The sequence below is a fragment of the Oncorhynchus keta genome, chromosome 7 (assembly GCF_023373465.1).
Source record: "Oncorhynchus keta strain PuntledgeMale-10-30-2019 chromosome 7, Oket_V2, whole genome shotgun sequence".
Taxonomy (NCBI): Eukaryota; Metazoa; Chordata; class Actinopteri; order Salmoniformes; family Salmonidae; genus Oncorhynchus; species Oncorhynchus keta.
Genome location: NC_068427.1, coordinates 6386741 through 6409924, shown reverse-complemented (window position 1 = coordinate 6409924; position 23184 = coordinate 6386741). Strand labels below are relative to the sequence as shown.

The 23184-nt window shown below is 43.3% G+C and overlaps 1 protein-coding gene across 6 annotated transcripts in view; it reads right to left on the bottom strand.

Annotated features, from left to right (window-relative positions):
• Nucleotides 1-23184, bottom strand: part of lmo7a (LIM domain 7a) — a 128511-nt gene that overhangs the window by 31203 nt on the left and 74124 nt on the right. For 5 of the 6 annotated variants that reach the window (XM_052521874.1, XM_052521875.1, XM_052521877.1 and 2 more), the window contains 6 exons: nt 14221-14253; nt 12935-13049; nt 10045-10181; nt 7970-8753; nt 1611-1916; nt 718-832 (listed from right to left, as the gene is read on the bottom strand). In XM_052521874.1, the coding sequence (XP_052377834.1) occupies nt 718-832; nt 1611-1916; nt 7970-8753; nt 10045-10181; nt 12935-13049; nt 14221-14253 (1490 nt within the window). The remainder of the gene's footprint in view (nt 1-717; nt 833-1610; nt 1917-7969; nt 8754-10044; nt 10182-12934; nt 13050-14220; nt 14254-23184) is intronic. The other variant, XM_052521876.1, reaches the window with a different exon arrangement.

Here is a 23184-nt window from a genome sequence, read left to right as displayed (position 1 = left end):
GAAATACAACAGTGCTATCCAGTGTGACAGATCTGAGAAGTCATTTTGGTGTGCTTGTTAATGCATGTCATTTATCTGTCAAACAAGCAAACCTAATCCTTTAAGCTTTTTTTTTTTTTTGCTTGTTCTTTATATCTTTCTATGTACGGTTTCCCTTTTATGGACCTATAACCTGTCTAATGTTACAATTGTAATAAAAAATGTATATGTTTGCTAAGGTGTTGTCTGGTCCATTGCATTGCTCAGAACTGTTGACCCAACTCAATAGGTGGTCTGTCATGAACAGGTGTCTTATGTTCTGGTTGAGGTGTTCCCCTCATTAAACAGTAACTGGCATAGTCTGGTCTGCCATTTTAGCTAACCCTAATCAGCAGGTGTTACTACAACACACTAGTCATGTCCGCAAAACACTATAGTGAATTCTAAAGATCCTTCAGTCATGTCTGCAAAAACACTACAGTATATAATGTGGAAGTTGTCACCGTGAAGTGTGTGTGTTTGTGGTGTTTGTGTGTGTGTGTGTGTGTGTGTGTGTGTTTGTTGTGTGTGTGTGTGTGTGTGTGTGTGTGTGTGTGTGGTGTTTGTGTGTGTGTGTGTGTGTGTGTGTGTGTGTGTGTGTGTGTGTGTGTGTGTGTGTGTGTGTGTGTGTGTGTGTGTGTGTGTGTGTGTGTGTGTGTGTGTGTGTGTGTGTGTGTGTGTGTGTGTGTGTGTGTTTACCTGGTTGGATGGAGGTGACGTGTGCTCCAGTGGAGTCCCACTCAGTCTGGAAGCCAAAGTCTCGACTGCTGTTGGGCTTCTGGTTGAGACTGATCCGCATGTCAGCGTAGCTCTCCTACACAACACACAAACACACTCATTAAGAATGTTAGGCTGTGTTCCAAGCCAGGGAACTGATAACATTTGGTCTTCACAATGAATTATTAATTGCAGTCTGACAATGGCAAGCATCACTCCTACTCTCTCTCGCACTAGCTGCATAGAAGGGCTGGGAATTGCCCGAGACCTCACGATATTGCCAAAACAATACGATATATTGTAAAAAATAATATCTTGATACGTAACTATTCCCCCCCACATCACTAAAACATAGTACAGTATGCATGCAGTATCCAGTGTAAATCGTAGTCACTCACTCAAGTTTGCTCTGAAAAATACTTATCTGCCTAATCAGGTTTTTTCCTGGCTAGTGGCGTGGCGATGGGTGCAGTCGGCGCGGATGAATTAGTTTGAACATTTTAGAGGCCCCCCATCTTCATGTTTAAAACATAAAACTTTAAGCCAATTTCCAGAAATTCTACACATTCTGCCATGTAGCTGAGAGAAGATTTAGCAGTTTTAAATATAATTTCCTGCAAATCTATGCATTTTGCTCAAACTTAATTTAAAAAACAATACTGTTAAATTCATTGTTTAGGGAATTTTTGATTCCCCTGACTGTTTAGCTTTATTTTGGTGTTCTCAAAGATGATATTATTTAAAAAAAAATATAGGCCATCGTATTTTTTCGACATACTTTATATTTGGTTTAAGTTGTTTAAGTTTAGTTCAGTGTTTTTTTTTTTTTTTTTTTTTTTGGTGGGGGGTTGATAGCAACCAAATTCTAAGCCTACCTTGTTTGTGTCCTTTGCAGGTACAGGACTGACCGGGGCTGAGGAGGCCACTTTCGGGGGCTGGAGTGCAGTGAAAGGACTCCTGGCCTGAGGAGGGACAGGAGAGGGGGCCAGGGTAGGGACCCGTGTAGGGTTCACTCCCCTTACCCTCTCTCTCTTTTCTTCTTCCTCCTCCTCTTCCTCTCCTCCACTGCTGTTGGCAGAGTTGGAGTGGGAACGTGCCTCATCCTCGGAGGTCATAACCTGGCTATAGCGGCTGGGGGCCGACGACTTCTGGGTGACATCCATCTCGCCGTTCACACTTTTCTGAGGAGTCAATATTTATATGGTTAACAAGGAGCCTATATTTACAGATCCTTCAGACCTTTTACAGCCTTTAAAAAATATATTACATTGACATTTTGTGTCACTGGCCTACAATACCCCATAACGTCAAAGGGGAATTGTGTTTTTAGATTTTTTTACAAATGAATTCAAAATGAAAAGTTGAAATGTCTACAGTCAATAAGCATTCAATCCCTGTGTTATGGAAAGCCTAAATACTGTAAGTTCAGGAATAAAACATTGTTTAAGAAGTCACACAAGTTGCATAGACTCATTCTGTGTGCAATAATAGTGTTTAAAATGGTTTTTGAATGACTATTTCCTTTGTGTACCACACACATACAATTATCTGTAAGGTCTCTCAGTTGAGCAGTGAAATTATAAACATAGACTCAACCACAAACACCAAGGTTTTCCAATGCCTCGCAAAGGAGGGCACAAATTGGGAAATGGGTCAACAGAAAAAGCTGACAATGAATATCCCTTTGAGCACGGTGAAGTTACTAATTACACTTTGGATGGGGTATCAATGTACCCAGTCACTACAAAGACACAGGCAGCCTTCCTAACTCAGTTGCCCGAGAGAAAGCAAACCACTCAAGTATTTCACCATGAGGCCATTGGTGAATGACAGAGTTTAATGGCTGTGATAGGAGAAAACTGAGGATGGATCAACAACATTGTAGTTACTCCACAATACTAACATAAATGACAGAGTGAGAAGAAGGAAGTCTGTACAGAATACAAATATTCCCAAACATGCATCCTGTTCGCAACAAGGCACTAAAAAGTCAAACTGCATAAAATGTGTCCTGAATTCAAAGCGTTGGGCAAATCCAACATCACTCTTCATGTTTTCAAGCATGCTGGTGGCTGTATCATGCTATGGATATGGTTGTCATAGGCAATGACTAGGGAGTTTTTTAGGTTAAAAAGGAATAGAGCACAGGTGGACTCCAATCAAGTTGTAGGAACACGTCAAGGATGATCAATGGAAACTGGATGCACCTGAGCTCAACTTCAAATCTCATATCAATGGGTCTGAATACTTATGTAAATATGGTATTTCTGTTTTCCATATTTAATCAATTTGCAAAAATGTCTAAAAACCTGTTTCGCTTTGTCATTATGGGGCATTGTGTGTAGATTAAGGCTGTAAGGTAACAAAATGTGGAAAAAGTCAAGTGGCCTGAATACTTCCCGAAAGTTACCTTCAGACGAGTCCCGTGAAACTTTGGGTGAGGAAAAACGGCATCGTGTTCATGAGAGTCTCCCATTTCCATAGGGTGGTCATAATAGTTTGTAGGCCAAACCATTCGGATGCTACAGTCATTTTTGCGTTGAGAACAATTTTTGGGATATTTCATGGTCTGACAAACACCGCTCTAGCTCTGCCACCTTTCATCCCAGATGTGGAAGTGCGACATTGGCAGATGCGGTGGATTGAGATGCATGGCCTCCCGGGTGGCGCAGTGGTTAAGGGCGCTGTACTGCCATCAGAGTCCCTGGGTTCGCGCCCAGGCTCTGTCGTAACCGGCCGCAATGCACAATTGGCCTAGCGGTAGGTATGTCCTTGTCTCATCGCGCACCAGCGACTCCTGTGGCGGGCCGGGTGCAGTGCGCACTAACCAAGGTTCCCAGGTGCATGGTGTACCCTCCGACACATTTGTGCAGCTGGCTTCTGTTTTGGATGCTCGCTGTGTTAAGAAGCAGTACAGCTGGTTGGGTTGTGTATCGGAGGATGCATGACTTTCAACCTTCGTCTCTCCCGAGCCCGTACGGGAGTTGTAGCGATGAGACAAGATAGTAGCTACTACAACAATTGGATACCACGAAATTGGGGAGAAAAAGGGGTCAAATTCAAAAAAATAATAATAATAATTTTTTTTAAATTATAAAAAATAAATAAAAAGAGATGCATCCCTGCAAAAAATGGATATCTCTAGCATTGGGCCAGTAACCTTTCTGTTACTGGATCGAATCCCCGAGCTGAAAAGTAACTATTTCTTGTTCTGCCCCTGAACGAGGCAGTTAACCCACTGTTCATTCAGCCTACCGGGGAACAGTGGGTTAACTGCCTCGTTCAGGGGCAGAACAAGAAATGGTTACTTTTCAGCTAAGAATTTGTTCTTAACTGACTTGCCTAGTTAAATAAAAGGTAAAATTATTTTTGAAATTATTTTTTTAACTGTGTGAGAATGTTGTATTATGTTAATTAGGTTGACGCACAGGTTAGAGCATATGTGCACGTTTAATCAAAATTGTAATCTTAATTGGTGCATTTTAAACTGTCCTTTTGTGAGGTGCAGTAGATTACAATGGCTGTGGATTAAACATTGACAGTATATCCCCACGCTCAACAAGAATGGCACCTCAAGTATGTTGACACATCTACACTGACATCACCCCAGTATAAAGTTATGTTAATGTCACCCCAGTATAGTGGAGCAAGACGGAAATGCAAAGAAACTGACCAAGCCAAAGACATTACAAGAGCTATTTTGTACATTTGTTACAGTCTTTGGTTTATAGCCGGGGATATGCGCCTGGTGGAAGTGCTCCAGCCACTTTACAAACGTCCCCTGTGCAGCCACTTCAGCAAACAGGTAGTACTCGCTCTATATAAGCAAGCCAAAGTTTTCAATGAATTGTTGCGCTTACTCAAAGGCCCATTGCAGTCAAAAACATGATTTCCCTGTGCTTTATATATATTTCCACACTATGTGTTTGAAATAATACTGTGAAATTGTGAAAATTATGTTAATGTCCTTTTAGCATAAGACCTGTTTTAAAAGACACCCCTAAAATTTCTGCCTGTTTTGACGGGATTTGGCCTGTCTGGTGACAACACCAGGTTGTAAATTAGTTAGACCAATAAGAAACCGCTATGCCAATCAAAGCTAGTTTACAGTTTTCCCTGGAAAAGTTCTTGCTTGAGAAATTGCCCTATTATATATATTTTTTTTAACCATTTTACTTTAAAACAAATCACAATTGTTACCCATAAATGATTTGATATAGAGATAAAATCATCTGCACTGGATCTTTAACAGTGACAGCCCATCACATTACCCCGGAGTACCATGCTCGACACCTCCCTTTTATGAGAGTCACAAGTGTGCATCTGGCACTGAAGAATGCAGGGTCATGGTGTGTTTGTAACCAAGTGGGAAGTGGGAATTTAACACATATGACTGGGAAAAATCCACTTCAACAGCCCTCAAACTGGTAATTACTAGTGGAAAACTAATCTATTCCTTAGTCGCACCGTTTCCTCAGTGCGACTAAGGAAACGGCCTCTAGAACAGCATTTGACAGGTAAATGCAACAACACATTATTAACAGTGGAATTATTACATTTCATATATGTTATCGCAAAAATAATGATTTGGTAGTGTTTATGAAGGTCTTAGGTAATATTAGAACACTATTTAAAAAAAAAAATAACAATAGCATTTCCATTATTTTGTTACTGTAGGCTATAATAAATAAAACACACAACAACAACAAAAACAAGACTTCTGTTGTTTAATATATTGTATTTATAGACTGCCTTTGTTACAACTATGAAACAGAAAGCATACATATTGGAAAAATAGTGACAGCTTATTTTTACAACAACAAAATACAAAAAATACCTCAACCACCAAGACGCAAGACATGCTGTCAAATGCCGAAAACATCATTATAAGCGTCAAGTGTGCTTAATGGTGAAAATCAGCACAAAAACAATAATGGTATATTATGAATATAAGTGTCGGTATGACAACAGTAAAATAAGTCAATTATTTATACATCGAATACCAGGGCAAATTTGTTGGTTTCCAGGCGTCGAGCTTTCGTTTCTTGTCATCCAAACGGAGGAAACACATGATCTTTCTGAACTGACATGGTTTCTCCAAAGAAATATATCCCATACATGTCTGACCAGAAGCTCTACATATCACATGCGCTTTCCACCGAATCCTCCATGGGCAATATTCCATGGACATTGAAATGAATGCATCCAGCTCATCAACAGATAGATCCCAGGCAGTGTCTCCTTGCTCCCTTTGCACCTCAGCCACAGTCCCTGATGTCCATGACACAAACAAGGAAAGCTGGTGAGTGCGTCACTGATGTTGTTTTTTACTTGAGACATAGGGCCTGCTCTCTCAGTGATGACATTTTGTCATGGCTTTTTCTATCTAAAGGGTGCCGTTCCTTCCTCTCTCAATGTTTCATATGGCGGTGGCGCGGGAACATGCTTTAGTGCCCATTGTCCTATATTTTTGCGGTTTAGGCCCCTGAGGTGTAGGCTCAGAAAAGCCCCCGAGGTGTAGGCTCAGAAAAGCCCCTGAGGTGTAGGCTCAGAAAAGCCCCTGAGGAGTAGGCTCAGAAAAAGAAGAAGAATTTGAGATGTTGATTAATTTCTTCCCCACCATCAGCATCATTTTCATTCGGATGTTGTAGCAGCGCTAACACAGCATGTGCATCCATTCGTCTTGGCCTTCTTGCCATTGTAAATTACGCATGCTCTCACTGTCTACTCCAAGTCGGCCACCTACTTAATAATCTGTTGTTTCATGTGTGGAATTAGTTTAGGTTCAGTTTCTAAGCAAATCTCGGGGTGATTATCAACTGGGCATGGCACCTTCCACTGTCGGGAGAAGGAGCGAAGGAGGGGCAAAGAGGAAAACCATTCACAAAATGACATGCCCTTCTATAACTGGTTATAACTCAAGTTCTATTTGTGATATTAAGATTCTAACAACGGCAGTGTGTTATATAGACTTAAATAGACTAACGAAAAGTCAAGGAAGGAGGAGGGCATGACTTAAATGGCAGAGTAATACTTTTTTTAACATTCCCGAGCAGTCAAAATACCTGCTTTAGAAGTTGTAGTGTTAATGTGTTTTTTAGCATTCCCAAGCAGTCAAAATGCCCGCTTTAGCAGTTGTAGTGTTAATGTGTTTTTTAACATTCCCAAGCAGTCAAAATGCCTGCTTTAGCAGTTGTAGTGTTAATGTGTTTTTTTACATTCCCGAGCAGTCAAAATTCCTGCTTTAGCAGTTGTAGTGTTAATGTGTTTTTTAAATTCCCGAGCAGTCAAAAGCAGTCAAAATTCCTTTTTTTAGCAGTTGTAGTGTTAATGTGTTTTTTTACATTCCCGAGCAGTCAAAATACCTGCTTTAGCAGTTGTAGTGTTAATGTGTTTTTTAACATTCCCAAGCAGTCAAAATGCCTGCTTTTGCAGTTGTAGTGTTAATGTGTTTTTTTTAAATTCCCGAGCAGTCAAAATTCCTGCTTTAGCAGTTGTAGTGTTAATGTGTTTTTTAAAATTCTATCATTTGTTTACAAGCATGATAGCTGTACGTTTAGTTTGTGGTTGACACAGCTTGTTGGCCATTAATCAATCTGCTTTTCTCAACGAGTTCAAATAACATGAATGCATCCGACTGGTATTTAAGACTTCACAACTGGTCAATTCCGCCCTCCCACATGGTTACAAATGCAGCATCAGAGTGGAAACTTGTGAGGTCCAACATAACAATCCGGTCACAAAAGACAATACAAGGAACATTGTGAATGGCAGGTCATTTTAAAGTGTACCAAAACTGAACCTTGACCCCAAAACCGCAAAACGTACCGAACCGTGGGTTTGGTGAACTGTTACTCCCCTAAGGTACACAGACCAGGCTAGTTGGTGTGAGCAACTACTACATTGGAAATCGACCACAATGCAACAAACAACACAACTTTCTTACAGTCTTAGGACTGCGTTATGCACCAAATGGAGGAAAACAGTCAAACAGGGAACGATTATCTGGACTCTAATAAGAAACGGACATTTTCGTTTTTTGTTGCAACATTTGTTTTATGTTGCTTGTCCTAATGAACATGACCCAGTACACAGCCATTGAAGTATATCACCCAACTCCTCTAGATGTCCTAAAAAGCTATTTCTGCAGAGAGCAGTCCTGATGTAACAAACAACTACACATACAGACAAAACTGGAAGGTGTGGTAATATTACAGTATACTACAGTACTCACGGTGTAGGCGCGTGGCAGCGATGCGACGCAGGTGGACTGGCTCCCGAAGGGCCGTGGCGTGATGACAGAGGTGAGGCGAGCACTATCCGATTTCATGTAGCTCCTGGGGAGAGAGGCAGAAACCCGAGACACACTGGGAGGCACAGGCTTTTGCTCCATTGCCACCGAGTTGTACAGTGGCTGTACTTTGTACAGAGAACCACCACCAGTGGAAGTGGTCACTTCTTCAGCCACCTTGCCTGCCCACGGGCGCCTGGGCTCGGGTAGTTTTGCGAGGAAGCTGGGGGTGGTGGTGGTGCTGGAGGTCTCTTCCATCTTGGCTGCGCTGGTGTACCGCAAGGCCGGGCTTGGGGCTCTCTCCAAGGGGGTCGAGGCTCTCTCCGAGGGGGTCGGGGTTCTCTCCGATGGGGTCGGGGCTCTCTCCGAGGGGGTCGGTGCTCTCTCCGAGGGTGTCGGAACGTAGCGGTTGTAGTTGGAGGTACGACCGATGGTGGTAGTGTTGTTTGTGATGTCGCTACCTGAACCGGAGGGACGGTCACTACTGTTGCTCATGTCACCCCTGGAGGGTGAGTAGGCCCTGTCGGTTGCCGTGGTGGGGACGGGGTCCTTCTCTCTCGGGTGGGGCACGGAGGGGGGTGTGGGACTGGGGCGCTCAACGGGGGTGTAGGGATAGTCGATGGTGTAGCTCCTGGGGGGGAGAGTACGGGTTTGGAGGACCGGAGAGGAGTCTTCAAACACGTCCTGGTCCAGGGCGGCGAGGGAGTTGAGACGACTGCCGATGGAGCTGTGGGAATGGAAGAGAGGGAGGGATGGAGAAAAAAGGGAGGACAGTGAAGGAGAGAGGGAAGAGAGGGAGGAAGAGAGAGAGGAGAAGGGGAGAGAGGGGAAAGGGATTACAAGGTATAATGCGTGAGCGAGAGAGAGAGAGAGAGAGTGAGAGAGGATGGGTAAAAAATAGGTGAAAGGTGGATGAAGGTTGAAAGGGACACAGGGCAAAATAAAACAAAGAGGGGGTAGAGGGGAGGCAGGATTAAAGCCACGATTATGCTACACTTTCACACTTAGCAGAGAGACAATTACTGACTAACTTTGTATGGTCCTGTATCTGTGCCTGCATTTTCATCGACACATGTGTGTTGGTGCAATCAGTACATATACAGTAAGAGGACAGTTTTGAGTGAGAGTGAAAACACACGTCTAAAAATACTGATGAGAATTCCGATGACATTATACTTCAAACGTAGCTAAACATCTACAACCAATGAATAATGTTTCTAATTGTCTGTAAAGGATGTGTTCCTTGTAGGAACATGGCTAGTCCAAATGTAATTTGGTATCTGTGTGTTAAAAGAATAAAGAGAGCATAGTAACTATAAACAGGCAGGATTTGTCCTTGAGGGTGTCTACTCTAGCAGCATATTTTTCAGTCATTGTGAGGATTCCTTCTTACATTCAGTCAATCTGCACCTTGCCATTTGTAGTGTGTGCCCTTTCCTCAGTATAGTAAAGCTAATATGTACTGTACTAGAGCAGGGTCAAAAACATGTCAAATCCTTGAAAGTATTCAAGTTGTGCTTGATTTTGGCTTGGAGTTTGCCCTTGTACCAGGCAAACCAAAACTGCACCCTCAAGGACATATTTCATTAACACCTAGTCGGCTTGAGGATTGTGAACCCGTGACTTTTCGGTTGCTGGCCCAATGCTCTTAACCACTAAGGCTATCTGCCACCTTTAATTACATAGGTTATTGTTAGATGATTGCTAATCAACGTGGTAATTGGCATCACCTTGCCAGACAGTTTTGTCACATTAACAATGTAGTTTCCTGCAGCACATGGATTTTAAAAAAGGAACTGTTTTCATGTCCAGACCTGTATGTATTCAACCTAGGTATCTACCTGTCATGTTCATAATGCACCAAATGGAAGAACAGGGAGGGGCTGCCTGAACATGGAGGGATCAACTCAGCACGTCCAGTAAGAAACCCTCATTTGTTTTCCGTTGTTTTTTTACATTGAGTGCCCTAATGAACGTATTGACCCTGGTGTCTACCTGTCCTCAGGTGTCACTCTTACCTCCGGGTGGACCTCGGGAAACCACCGCTCCCTCCTCCGCTGCTCTCTGTGGTCTGCTCAATCTGCTCCCTCTCCTCTTTCTTCTTCACAATATCAGAGTTGACGCTCTTGCGACGGTTCTTCCACTTGGTGAGGTCCTGTGGAGATGAAATGCATGCTAGAGACCAGCTTAGAAACGTTCATCTTGGAAAAGCCCATGTGACACTGTTAAATCCTCTAACGGATGGCCAGGAAGGCTAGCGTAAACGTGGTTAGCTGCAGATTATAGAGCGAGAGAAAGAGAAAGGACTCAATTCTGAGAAAGTGTCCTATTTGTGTGAGTTTAGCTCCTCCTGCCTCTGGTCCCCTGTGTATTGGGGCCCGTGTGTGACCTAAATGCTGTGTTAAGACACCATGTTATCACGCCACTGATAGACATACTACAGGTCAAAGGTTTTTAGAAAACCTACTCATTCAAGGGTTTCTCTTTATTTTTTACTATTTTCTACATTGTAGAATAATAGCGAAGACATCAAAACTATGAAATAACACACATATGGAATCATGTAGTAACCACATTTCAGATTCTTCAAATAGACACCCTTTGCCTTGACAACTTTGCACACTCTTGGCATTCTCTCAACCAGCTTCACCTGGAATGCTTTTCCAATAGTCTTGAAGGAGTTTCCACATATGGTGAGCACTTGTTGGCTGCTTTTCCTTCACCTCTACAGTCTGACTCATCCTAAACCATCTCAATTGGGTTGAGGTTGGGGGATTGTGGAGGCCAGGTCATCTGATGAAGCACTCCATCACTCTCCTTCTTTGCAAAATAGCTCTTACACAGCCTGGAGGTGTGTTGGATCATTGTCCTGTTGAAAAACAAATGATAGTCCCACTAAGCGAAAACCAGATGGGATGGCGTATCGCTGCAGAATGCTGTGGTAGCCATGATGGTTAAGTGTGAATTCTAAATAAATCACAGACAGTGTCACAAACAAAGCACCCCCACACCATAAAACCTCCTCCTCCATGCTTTATGGTGGGAAATACATATGAAGAGATCATCCGTTAACCCACACCGTGTCTCACAAAGACACAGCGGTTGGAAACAAAAATCTCCAATTTGGACTCCAGACCAAAGGACATTTTCCACTGGTCTAATGCTCGTGTTTCTTGACCCAAGCAAGTCTCTTCTTCTTATTGGTGTCCTTTAGTAGTGGTTTCTTTGCAGCAATTCGACCATGAAGGCCTGATTCAGAGTCTCCTCTGAACAGTTGATGTTGAGATGTGTCTGTTACATGAACTGTGAAGCATTTATTTGGGCTGGTAACTCTAATAACCTCCGAAGAGGTAACTCTGGGTCTTCCTTTCCTCTGTCGATCCTCATGAGAGCCAGTTTCATCATAGCGCTTGATGGTTTTTGCGACCGCACTTGAAGAAACTTTGAAAGTTCTTGACATTTTTTGACTGACCTTCATGTCTTAAAGTAATGATGGACTGTCATTTCTCTTTGCTTATTTGAGCTGTTCTTGCTATAATATGGACTTGGTCTTTTACCAAATAGGGATATCTTCTGTATACCACTGCTACCTTGTCACATCACAACTGATTGGCTCAAATGCATTGAGAAAGGAAAGAAATTCCACAAATTTACTTAATGCACACCTGTTAATTGAAAGGCATTCCAGGTGACTACCTCATGAAGATGGTTGAGAAAATGAGTGTGCAAAGGTGTCATCAAGGAAAATGGTGGCTATTTGAAGAATCTCAAATATAAAGTATAATTTAATTCTTTTTTGGTTACTATATGATTTCATATGTGGTATTTCATAGTTTTGAACTCTACACTTTTATTCTACAATGTAAAAAATAGTCAAAATAAAGACAAACCCTTGAATGAGTAGGTGTAAGAACGATGCCTTTACCAATAACACACACTCATATACTGCATGTTGTAGGAGTTTGTGGAATAATTACATGAATTTAGTTAGACACGGTGGAACGTTCTGGAATGACCTTGAAAGATTGGTCATCTTTCCCAGAATATTATCTTGGTGTTATAAGCGTTTAGTTGCCACTGTGGGCCTGAGTGTATACTCAAATGAGTAAATATAGATCTAAAAGTAGGATGAGGTATTATGTGGTGATCATTAATACACAATCTCAGCTGTGCCTCCTTCAATGAAGACATTTAACGAGGGCAGTGATGTTTAAACAATTGTTTGTCTTCTCCTGAGCTCCCTCTCGCTCTCTCCACCTTTACAAAACACATTCTCCTTTCACCACACTGGGCCAAAATAGCTGTTCTCTTCAGATTTCCATTCTCCCCATATCAAATACTTACTAGACTTATCTATCACATGTTGCTACTTGTTGACAGGTGGGATGGCTTTGTACTAATTTCAGACAAGGACACAATAACCATGGCCTATATATTGACATGATTGAAGACACTACAATTGGTGATGATTAAACAGGCCTAGCTCATCAATTCGTTATGTCTTGATTATTATATTAGGGAGGGTTTAAGTCAAGTGTAACAGCAGTCTTTTGGGGTGAATGTGTGCGACCCCTGGTGGGGGGCATACAGGGTTCATTTGGCACCAAACCTAACCAAAGGGCTAACACAGGGAAGGACTAGCAGGGGTGTATCCATTAGTGTACACTGTCGAAAAACGCTTTGCAAGGGAAAACGTATTGCAACCAAAACGAGGGTTTCTATTGGACAAATAGAGGTAGGTCCCTCCCAGTTTCATCCTGTTTGGTTCCTAGTGAATACACCCCAGGATTTCCTAATCCAATAATAAACACACATTTTTATTTAGCATTACAAAACATTTTGTTACATTATGCCTACTGAACACAGCCCAGGTGTGTGGTGGTTGCAGGTATATATATATACACTCACATCCTGCCACTGGTCCTCATTCTCCTTGACCTGCTCTCTGATCTTCTGTAGTTCCTCGTGGCATACCTGCTTCAGTGCTGCCTGCTCCACTGCAAGGTCTGTCATTGATTTGCTCCTACACACCGCCAGGGAAGAGGGTTTAAAGGTTTGGGTTCAGTGTCAACTCAGTTACAGGCATTGGACCACCAGCGAGGAGCATAAACCTACTGTGCACAAGACTGATGTTAGTCATAAAGTAGACTATAAATGTATGCATCAAATCCACTCCAATCCCAGAATGCTGGGACACTTGCATTCCTTCACACTAACATGAGCTATAGTGAAATATGGTCATGACCTGATGCTCACCAATAATTGTTTATCTGCCTACGTAACAGACTACTGTGCAAATCAAGATGTCAATAGGGCATACCAATCAGAAATGTGCTCAAAATGTATAGCAAAAATTTTAAACTAAATCTCAATTAAATTAACTGTGATTTTCAACTGCAACATACTTTTAAACAATGTTTTTTTAATGTAAGTACACAATAAACCAACACCATTTCAAGGTTCAACATTCATTAATAATAATGAAAGAAAAACATCTACTTAACACTATTAAGACTAAAAAGTATCACAAACAACACGTATGTTGTATTAGTACACATAACAACATGTATTAGTAAGGAAACATATAAACAACAGTTGAGTCACAAAACACAAGCTAATGTGGTTTTAGGCTAAAGAGTTAGAAAACACAAGCTAATGCTGTTTTAGGCTAATGGGTTAGAAAACACAAGCTAATGCGGTATGAGGTTAGAAAAAACAAGCTGTATATCTCAGCCATCCCTTTCATACAAAAAAAGCTTTCGAAGTTGACTTGGCCAAAAACATTCACTCTGTTTGACTTACCTGTAAACTTCTGAATCATAATGCTATAAATATATCTTTCTGTTACACAAAACCAACCTATTACGGCAGTCTACAACCTGTGCTTCAACAATTATAACTCTTCGCTGTACATAACACACAGTATGTTTGATTGGTTGACAGCATATTGGTATTGTGTGTACAATCCTCTCACTCCACTTTGTTGCTTTGTCAATAGAGATTTGTGGAGCTTGCTGTGTCCCACCCCCCTTGGCTTGGCCCTACATCACTCAATCCCCAGCAATGTGTCAGTGTCAGCGTATAGCAGTCAGCCAGCGAGTGAGGGCGCTAGTAAACGAGAGCAGCAACACAAAGGCAAAAGCGGAGAGTAAGCGACCATGCCACATTCTTTGGAACAGACATAGTCAACTCACCCGTCGTTAGCAACGGCGCGCTTTTGGAGCAGTCTAGGAGAACCAGAGAAGAGAACCACACAGACAAAAATGTCACATTTGGGCCAGACTTCTTTTCCCTATTCTGGGAGTAAGTAGAGGTAAAGTGATTCCTAACCACTGTCTGGTGTTCTTCAATCACTCTAATGGTTAATGTTAGGATTGGTGGTAAAGTAACCTGTGTTAAGGGATGGCTAGTGCCACTCTACTTTCTCCTGGGGTTTTGGTTTCCTTTTTGTTGAAGGTGGCTTTGTATCACAGCTAAAGCATCCCCTTCCTTTGACCTGCTAGGTGTGTGTGTGTGTGTGTGTGTGTGTGTGTGTGTGTGTGTGTGTGTGTGTGTGTGTGTGTGTGTGTGTGTGTGTGTGTGTGTGTGTGTGTGTGTGTGTGTGTGTGTGTGTGTGTGTGTGTGTGTGTGTGTGTGTGTGTGTGTGTGTGTGTGTGTAACTGAAAACTCTACAGGAGTTTAACATGAGGGAAATACATCCAGATGCCTCAGACACATTTTAAATCTCTCCTTGTCCCAGTCAGTAATCCTAACATGTTTCAAGCTGACCACCATTGTCCCTGTTCCCATGAACTCCAAGGAAACCTGCCTAAATTACTCCCGACCTGTAGCACTCACATCTGTGATTATGAAGTGTTTTGGAAGGCTGGTTATGACACACATCACCATCCCAGGCACCCTGGACCCACTCCAATTCGCCCCAACAGATCCACAGATGATGCAATCTAAATTGCACTTCACACTGCCCTCTCCCACCTGAACAAGAGTGGACATAACTACAGTGGAGCTCCAAAAGTAGACAAAAAGACAGTGAAAATGTTGTTGTTGTTTTGGCTCTGTACTCTAGCACTTTCAATTTGAAATGATGCAATGACTATGAGGTTAAAGTGCAGACTGTCTAACTTCAATTTGACGCTATTGTCATCCATATCAGCTGAACTGTTTAGAAATAATTTCACTTTTTGTACATAGTCCCCCTATTTTAGGGGACCAAAAGTATTGGGACAAATTCACTTGTATGTCTATTAAAGTAGTCAAAAATGTAGTATTTGGAACCATATTCCTAGCACGCAATGAAAACATCAAGCTTGTGACTTTACAAACTTGTTGGATGCATTTGGTGTTTGTTTTGGTTGTGTTTCAGATGATTTTGTGCCCAATAGATATTAATGGTAAATAATATATTGTGTCATTTGAGTAACTTTTATTGTAGATAAGAACAGAATATCTTTCTAAACATATCTACATTAATGTGGATGCTACTGTTACATTCCTCAGCTAGAAAACAAAATGTCGCTCAAACAGAAGAGGGAACACTAAAGGGAACACTAAAATAACACATCCTAGATCTGAATGAATGAAATATTCTTATTAAATACTTTTTTCTTTACATAGTTGAATGTGCTGACAACAAAATCACACAAAAATGATCAATGGAAATCAAATTTATCAACCCGTGAAGGTCTGGATTTGGAGTCACACTCAAAATTAAGGTGGGAAACCACACTACAGGTTGATCCAACTTTGATGTAATGTCCTTAAAACAAGTCAAAATGAGGCTCAGTAGTGTGTGGCCTCCACGTGCCTGTATGAGCTCCCTACAACGCCTGGGCATGCTCCTGATGAGGTGGTGGATGGTCTCCTGGGGGATCTCCTCCCAGACCTGGACTAAAGCATCCGCCAACTCCTGGACAGTCTGTGGTGCAATGTGGCGTTGGTGGATGGAGCGAGACATGATGTCCCAGATGTGCTCAATTGGATTCAGGTCTGGGGAACGGGCCAGTCCATAGCATCAATGCCTTCCTCTTGCAGGAACTGCTGACACACTCCAGCCACATGAAGTCTAGCATTGTCTTGCATTAGGAGGAACCCAGGGCCAACCGCACCAGCATATGGTCTCACAAGGGGTCTGAGGATCTCATCTCGGTACCTAATGGCAGTCAGGCTACCTCTGGCGAGCACATGGAGGGCTGTGCGGCCCCCCAAAGAAATGCCACCCCACACCATGCTGGAGGATGTTGCAGGCAGCAGAACGATCTCCACGGCGTCTCCAGACTGTCACGTCTGTCACATGTGCTCAGTGTGAACCTGCTTTCATCTGTGAAGAGCACAGGGCGCCAGTGGCGAATTTGCCATTCTTGGTGTTCTCTGGCAAATGAAAAACGTCCTGCTGTAAGCACAACTCCCACCTGTGGACGTCAGGCCCTCATACCACCCACATGGAGTCTGTTTCTGACCGTTCGAGCAGACACATGCACATTTGTGGCCTGCTGGAGGTCATTTTGCAGGGCTCTGGCAGTGCTCCTCCTGCTCCTCCTTGCACAAAGGCAGAGGTAGCGGTCCTGCTGCTGGGTTGTTGCCCTCCTACGGCCTCCTCCACGTCTCCTGATGTACTGGCCTGTCTCCTGGTAGCGCCTCCATGATCTGGACACTACGCTGACAGACACAGCAAACCTTCTTGCCACAGCTCGCATTGACGTGCCATCCTGGATGAGCTGCACTACCTGAGCCACTTGTGTGGGTTGTAAGACTTCGTCTCATGCTACCACTAGAGTGAAAGCACCGCAAGCATTCAAAAGCGACCAAAACATCAGCCAGGAAGCATAGGAACTGAGAAGTCGTCTGTGGTCACCACCTGCAGAACCACTCCTTTATTGGGGGTGTCTTGCTAATTGCCTATAATTTCCACCTGTTGTCTATTCCATTTGCACAACAGCATGTGAAATTTATTGTCAATCAGTGTTGCTGCCTAAGTGGACAGTTTGATTTCACAGAAGTGTGATTGACTTGGAGTTACATTGTGTTGTTTCAGTGTTCCCTTTATTTTTTTGAGCAGTGTATATTCTGAAGCCTAGTCCCCTTACCCTACCTTTATGTACATATTTACTTGAAATACCTCATAGTCTGGCACATTGATATGGTACTGGTAGTCTCTGTATATAGCTTCATTCTTGTGTACAGAATTACTATTATAAAATGTGTTACTCTACATCGTTGGGAAGGGCTCGTAAGCAAGCATTTCACAGTAAAGTCTATAGCCGTTGTATTTGGCGCGTGTGACAAATACAATTTGATTTGATTTGAAATTGATCGTTTTTTGTGAGTGTGTAAATCCTGTGTGTGTGTTAGTGATAAGGAAAGTGTATGTGTGTTTGTGAGTGTGTGTGTGTACACGGAATGTGTTTTCACGTGGCCATGGACTCAAGAGTGGCTGGCAACAACTTTCATCCCGTCACACAGCATTGTGGAATTTCATGTTTTCATGTCTTCCTTAGTAACAACCTGCACTCTATTATCATCTACCGCTACTGTGCAGACCTGGTTCAAATACTACAAAAATACTTTGAGAGTTGATTTCAAATAGTATTTGAACCCAGGTCTGTTTTGGTGTAGTGTCTTGGTGACAGTGTGGGGTTTATCTCAGAAATCCTTTTTGAATCAGATTTTCGTTTAGGTTCTGGGGGGAAATTATACAGTATAATATATTATATTCAGACCCCTCGACTTTTTCCACGTGTTGTTACATTCCAGCCTTATTCTAAAATTAAATCCAAAAGAGAAATCCCTCAGTCTGCACACAATACCTTATTATTGACAAAGCAAAAAACAGTGTGTGAAAAATCACATTTACATAAGTATTCAGACCCTTTGCACAATACTTTTTTGAAGAACCTTTGGTAGCAATTACAGCCTTGAGTCTTCTTGGATATGACGCTACAAGCTTGGCACGCCTGTATTTTGGAAGATTCTCCCATTCATCTGCAGATCCTCTCAAGCTCTGTTTGAGGTCCAGGCTCTGACTGGGCCACTCTAGGACATTCAGAGACTTATCCCATAGCCACTCCTGTGCTGTCTTGGCTGTGTGCTTATGGTCATTGTCCTGTTGGAAGGTGAACCTTCGTCCCAGTCTGAGGTCCTGAGCGCTCTGGAGCAGGTTTACATCAAGGATCTCTCTGTGCTTTGCTCCGTTAATCTTTCCCTCTCCCAGACCCTGCCACTGAAAAACATCCCCAAAGCATGATGCTGCCACCATCATGCTTCACCGTAGGGATGGTGCCAGGTTTCCTCCAGACATGACGCTTGGCATTCAGGCAAAAGAGTTCAATCTTGGTTTCATCAGACCAGAGAATCTTGTGTCTCACGGTCTGAGAGTCCTTAGGTGCCTTTTGGCAAACTCCAAGCAGGCAGTCATTTGCCTCTTACTGAGGAGTGGCTTCCATCTGGCCAGTCCACCATAATGGCCTGATTGGTGGAGTGCTGCAGAGATGGTTGTCCTTCTGGAAGGGTCTCCCATCTCCAAAGAGGAACTCTGGAGATCTGTCAAAGTGACCATTGGGTTCTTGGTCACCTCCCTGACCAAGGCCCTTCTCCCCCAATTGCTCAGTTTGGCCAGGCGGCCAGCTCTAGGAAGAGTATCGGTGGTGGCAAACATCTTCCGTTTAAAAATGATGGAGGCCACTGTGTTCTTGGGGACCTCCAATGCTCCAGAAATGTTTTGGTACCTTTCCCCAGATCTGTGCCTTAATACAATCAGGTCTTGGAGCTCTACGGACAATTCCTTCGACATGGCTTGGTTTTTGCTCTGACATGCACTGTTAACTGTGGGACCTTATATAGACAGTGTGTGCCTTTACAAATCATGTCCAATTCATTGAATTTACCACAGGTGGACTCCAATCAAGTTGTAGAAACATGTCACGGATGATCAATGGAAACAGGATGCACCTGAGCTCAATTTCGAGTGTCTGAATACTTATGTAAATAGGGTATTTCGGGATTTTATTTTTAATACATCTAACAAGAGTCAACACCTGAAACATACACTTAACATGTTCCACAGACATGACTAACAGGAATGGAATAATGCGTCACTGAACAACGGAGGGGTCAAAATCCAAAGTAACAGTCGGTATCTGGTGTGGCCACCAGCTGCAGTGCATCTCCTCCTCATGGACTGGACCAGATTTGCCAGTTCTTGCTGTGAGATGTTACCCCACTCTTCCGCCAAGGCACCTGCAAGTTCCCGGACATTTTTTGTGGGAATGGCCCAAGCCCTCACCCTCCGATCCAACAGGTCCCAGGCGTGCTCAATGGGATTGAGATCCGGGCTCTTCGCTGCCATGGCAGAACACTGACATTCCTGTATTGCAGGAAATCACTCACAGAACGAGCAGTATGGCTGGTGGCATTGTCATGCTGGAGGGTCATGTCAGGATGAGTCTGCAGGAAGGGTACCACATGAGGGAGGAGGATGTCTTCCCTGTAACTCACAGTGTTGAGATTGCCTGCAATGACAAATCGATCCCGCTCCAGAGTACAGGCCTCGGTGTAACGGTCATTCCCTCGACGATAAACGCAAATTCGACCATCACCCCTGGTGAGACAAAACCGCGACTCGTCAGTGAAGTGCACTTTTTGCCAGTCCTGTCTGATCCAGCGACGGTGGGTTTGTGCCCATAGGCAACATTGTTGCCAATGATATCTGGTGAGGACTTGCCTTACAACAGGCCTACAAGCCCTCAGTCCAGCCTCTCTCAGCCTATTGCGGACAGTCTGAGCACTGATGGGGAGGGATTGTGCATTCCTGGTGTAACTCTGGCAGTTGTTGTTGCCATCCTGTACCTGTCCCGCATGTGTGATGTTCAGATGTACCGATCCTGTGCAGGTGTTGTTACACGTGGTCTGCCACTGCGAGGACGATCAGCTGTCTGTCCTGTCTCCCTGTAGCGCTGTCTTAGGCGTTGCAATTTATTGCTCTGGCCACATCTGCAGTCCTCATGCCTCCTTGCAGCATGCCTAGGGGACGTTCACGCAGATGAGCAGGGTCCCTGGGCATCTTTCTTTTGATGTTTTTCAGAGTCAGTAGAAAAGCCTCTTTATTGTCCTAAGTTTTCATAACTGTGACCTTAATTGCCTACCGTCTGTAAGCTGTTAGTGTCTTAACGACCGTTCCACAGGTGCATGTTCATTAATTGTTTATCGTTCATTGAACAGGTATGAGAAACAGTGTTTAAACCCTTTACAATGAAGATCTGTGAGGTTATTTGTATTTTTACGAATGATCTTTGAAAGAAAAGGTCCTGAAAAAGGGACGAGTTTATATATTGTAGAGCTTACCCATGTTCAAACCCCTTTTCGCCCCACTGTGCTAATACTGCTCCTCGCTGCCCAAGTCAATGTGACGTTGAGAGGAGACACTGGGTGTTTCTCAATACGCTTACTCCCGTGCTCCACTCTCTCATGCTCTGAGTGTATTCTCAAAGGACGTTCTCTTGAGTATGTTCTTGTGAGGATGAGAGTGTGGAGAATGCATAAAATATTACATCTGAGAAGCACTCGTACTCCCCCTACTGTATTATTTTGGCGGCAAGTAGCCAAGTGGTTAGAGCATTGGACCAATAACTGAAAGGTTGCAAGATCAAATCCCTGAGCTGACAAGGTAAAACAAATCTGTTGTTCTGCCCCTGAACAAGGCAGTTAACCCACTGTTCCTAGGCAGTCCCTGTAGATAAGAATGTGTTCTTAACTGACTTGCCAAGTTAAATAAAGGTACACATTTTTTTTTAAATCCTCACGCTACACCTCCCTATTCACTGAACCTTGTTCCAGCCAGGACAATGGCAAAAGAGAATAAACAAGATGCACACAAAGCAATCTTTACTAATTATCAGCTAACTAAAAGTGAAACGTAATAATCTAGATAGCTAGCTAGTTTACGAGGCAAAACTCATACAGCCAATTCTTCATGGTTAGCTAACTAGCCAGATAGTTAGCCCTATTGACTTACTATGGGCTATTGATCTACGCACACTACAGTGGGTATCGCAGGCAGGTAAACATGCCAAAATTAACACAGTATGTGTTTATTAAGGTATCAAGATAAAATAATGTAGTCAGGCAATATGAGATGTGAATTGGCAATGTTTCATTCCGAAGTCAGAGATAATTTTCTCTCGCTTCAATAGCCACCATTGATTTCAATACATTTTGCTTCCTTTTTCATACATGGTACGTCATATTTCTGTGCATACTTTGCATTGAGGCTTGCGTCGATCTATGCATGTTTCAAAATATGTACAAACGGAGTACACATCCGAAAAGTGCCCGCCGTGCTCTGTTTTGCATACTTTGATTTTGACTCATGCGCCAACTGTCCCGTGCGCCAATTTGCATGCTCTGAGCACGGTAGGATGCATATTGAGAAACACCCACTGTGTTATTCAAATAGTGGTGACAACATCTTTTTAAATTCACCGTCAAAGTCAATTCACAGGCAGAAAAACAACGAATGTGAGTCGGGTCTTGTGTCAGTTAAATCCGATGGACTTTGACAACAGTATTCATGTGGTGGTGTCTTTAGCAATAGCACTTCAAAAAGGTTAGCAGCAGTTTTACAGAAAGGTCATTCACTTAGGGTGTTGCATTTTAGAGCTTCAGAATCGTATAGCATGTATGGTTTCAGAAAATACCACAACCAGGGTTAAAAAAAGGCAATTTGTTTATCCTACGACCTAATCGATCAATCCACTTTCTCAAAAGCTGAAGATAAACATTTAAAACAACCAAGGTCTTTTTAAGCAGTGGGTTATGTTGCTACATTTCCACCCCACATGCTTAATTAAGTTACCTGACTAACCCTTCTATGAGGCAAGCACCACTCGGTAACAAGGCATATCCACATGCTTAATTAAGTTACCTGACTAACCCTTCTATGAGGCAAGCACCACTCGGTAACAAGGCATATCCACATGCTTAATTAAGTTACCTGACTAACCCTTCTATGAGGCAAGCACCACTCGGTAACAAGGCATAGCCACATGCTTAATTAAGTTACCTGACTAACCCTTCTATGAGGCAAGCACCACTCGGTAACAAGGCATATCCACATGCTTAATTAAGTTACCTGACTAACCCTTCTATGAGGCAAGCACCACTCAGTAACAAGGCATATCCACATGCTTAATTAAGTTACCTGACTAACCCTTCTATGAGGCAAGAAGAAAACAACTATACACAATCCAGAGATTCCAGGCTCTATCTCAAATGGCACCCTATTCCCTATATAGTGCACAACTTTTCACTAGAGCCTTAAACGGCAGCCCTGTGTGGCTCTGGACAAAAGTAATGCCCTATATAGGGTTTGGAGTGCCACATGAGATTTTCCCTGACAACAACAGGCACTGAAGCGGTATTGTTGTTTCGACTGCCATTCTAGTTCCTAAGTGTTCAGAAAGGCTAACTTCTCAATCATCATCATACTCTTCTTGTATCTCAGCCGGCTCGCCTCCCTAATAGCCAATATCTTCTGCAGGTTGACCTCGCTACAGGTAGTGGGCACAGACCGACCATCGGATTGGCTGATGTACCTAGATATGACCTCTGACCTTGGATACCCACTGCCCTCACCTCCACCCAGAGCACCACCCCAAACTTCCTCAGCAGCATGTAGTCCGTTTTGGGGTACCCATCCCCTCTTTGCTCCCGGTTCTCCCCACCCTCAGCCTCTTGGGTCAAGCGGGCATGGCCCATGGCTCAGGTTGGACATCGGGTGGTAGCTGTCAGCGGCACCCAACAGTGGTCTCCACCGCCGACCATCTTGGGGCGGATTTACCTTCTGAAAGACGACGTCGTCCCGCTCGATGTCGGGGATGATGGTCTTGATGGTGGTTTTCATGCCTCAGGAGGGCACGCTTCTTTCATTTGACCAGCTGGGGCACCTGGGGAGTACCACCGGGGAGCGCTCAACGTACGGGATGTTGGTGGGTTTCAGTTTGGGGGGCTGGTAGGGGGCAGTGGGTGGTGGCTGCCCCCTACCAGCGTTGTGTTGTAAGTACTGGAGGGAGGTGGGGCAGTAGCAGAGAGAAGATAGATCGAAAGAAAAAGGAAGGTTATGTTGGATTTAAAACAGGGCTCCATCAAACAGGGGACCTTTTAATAGT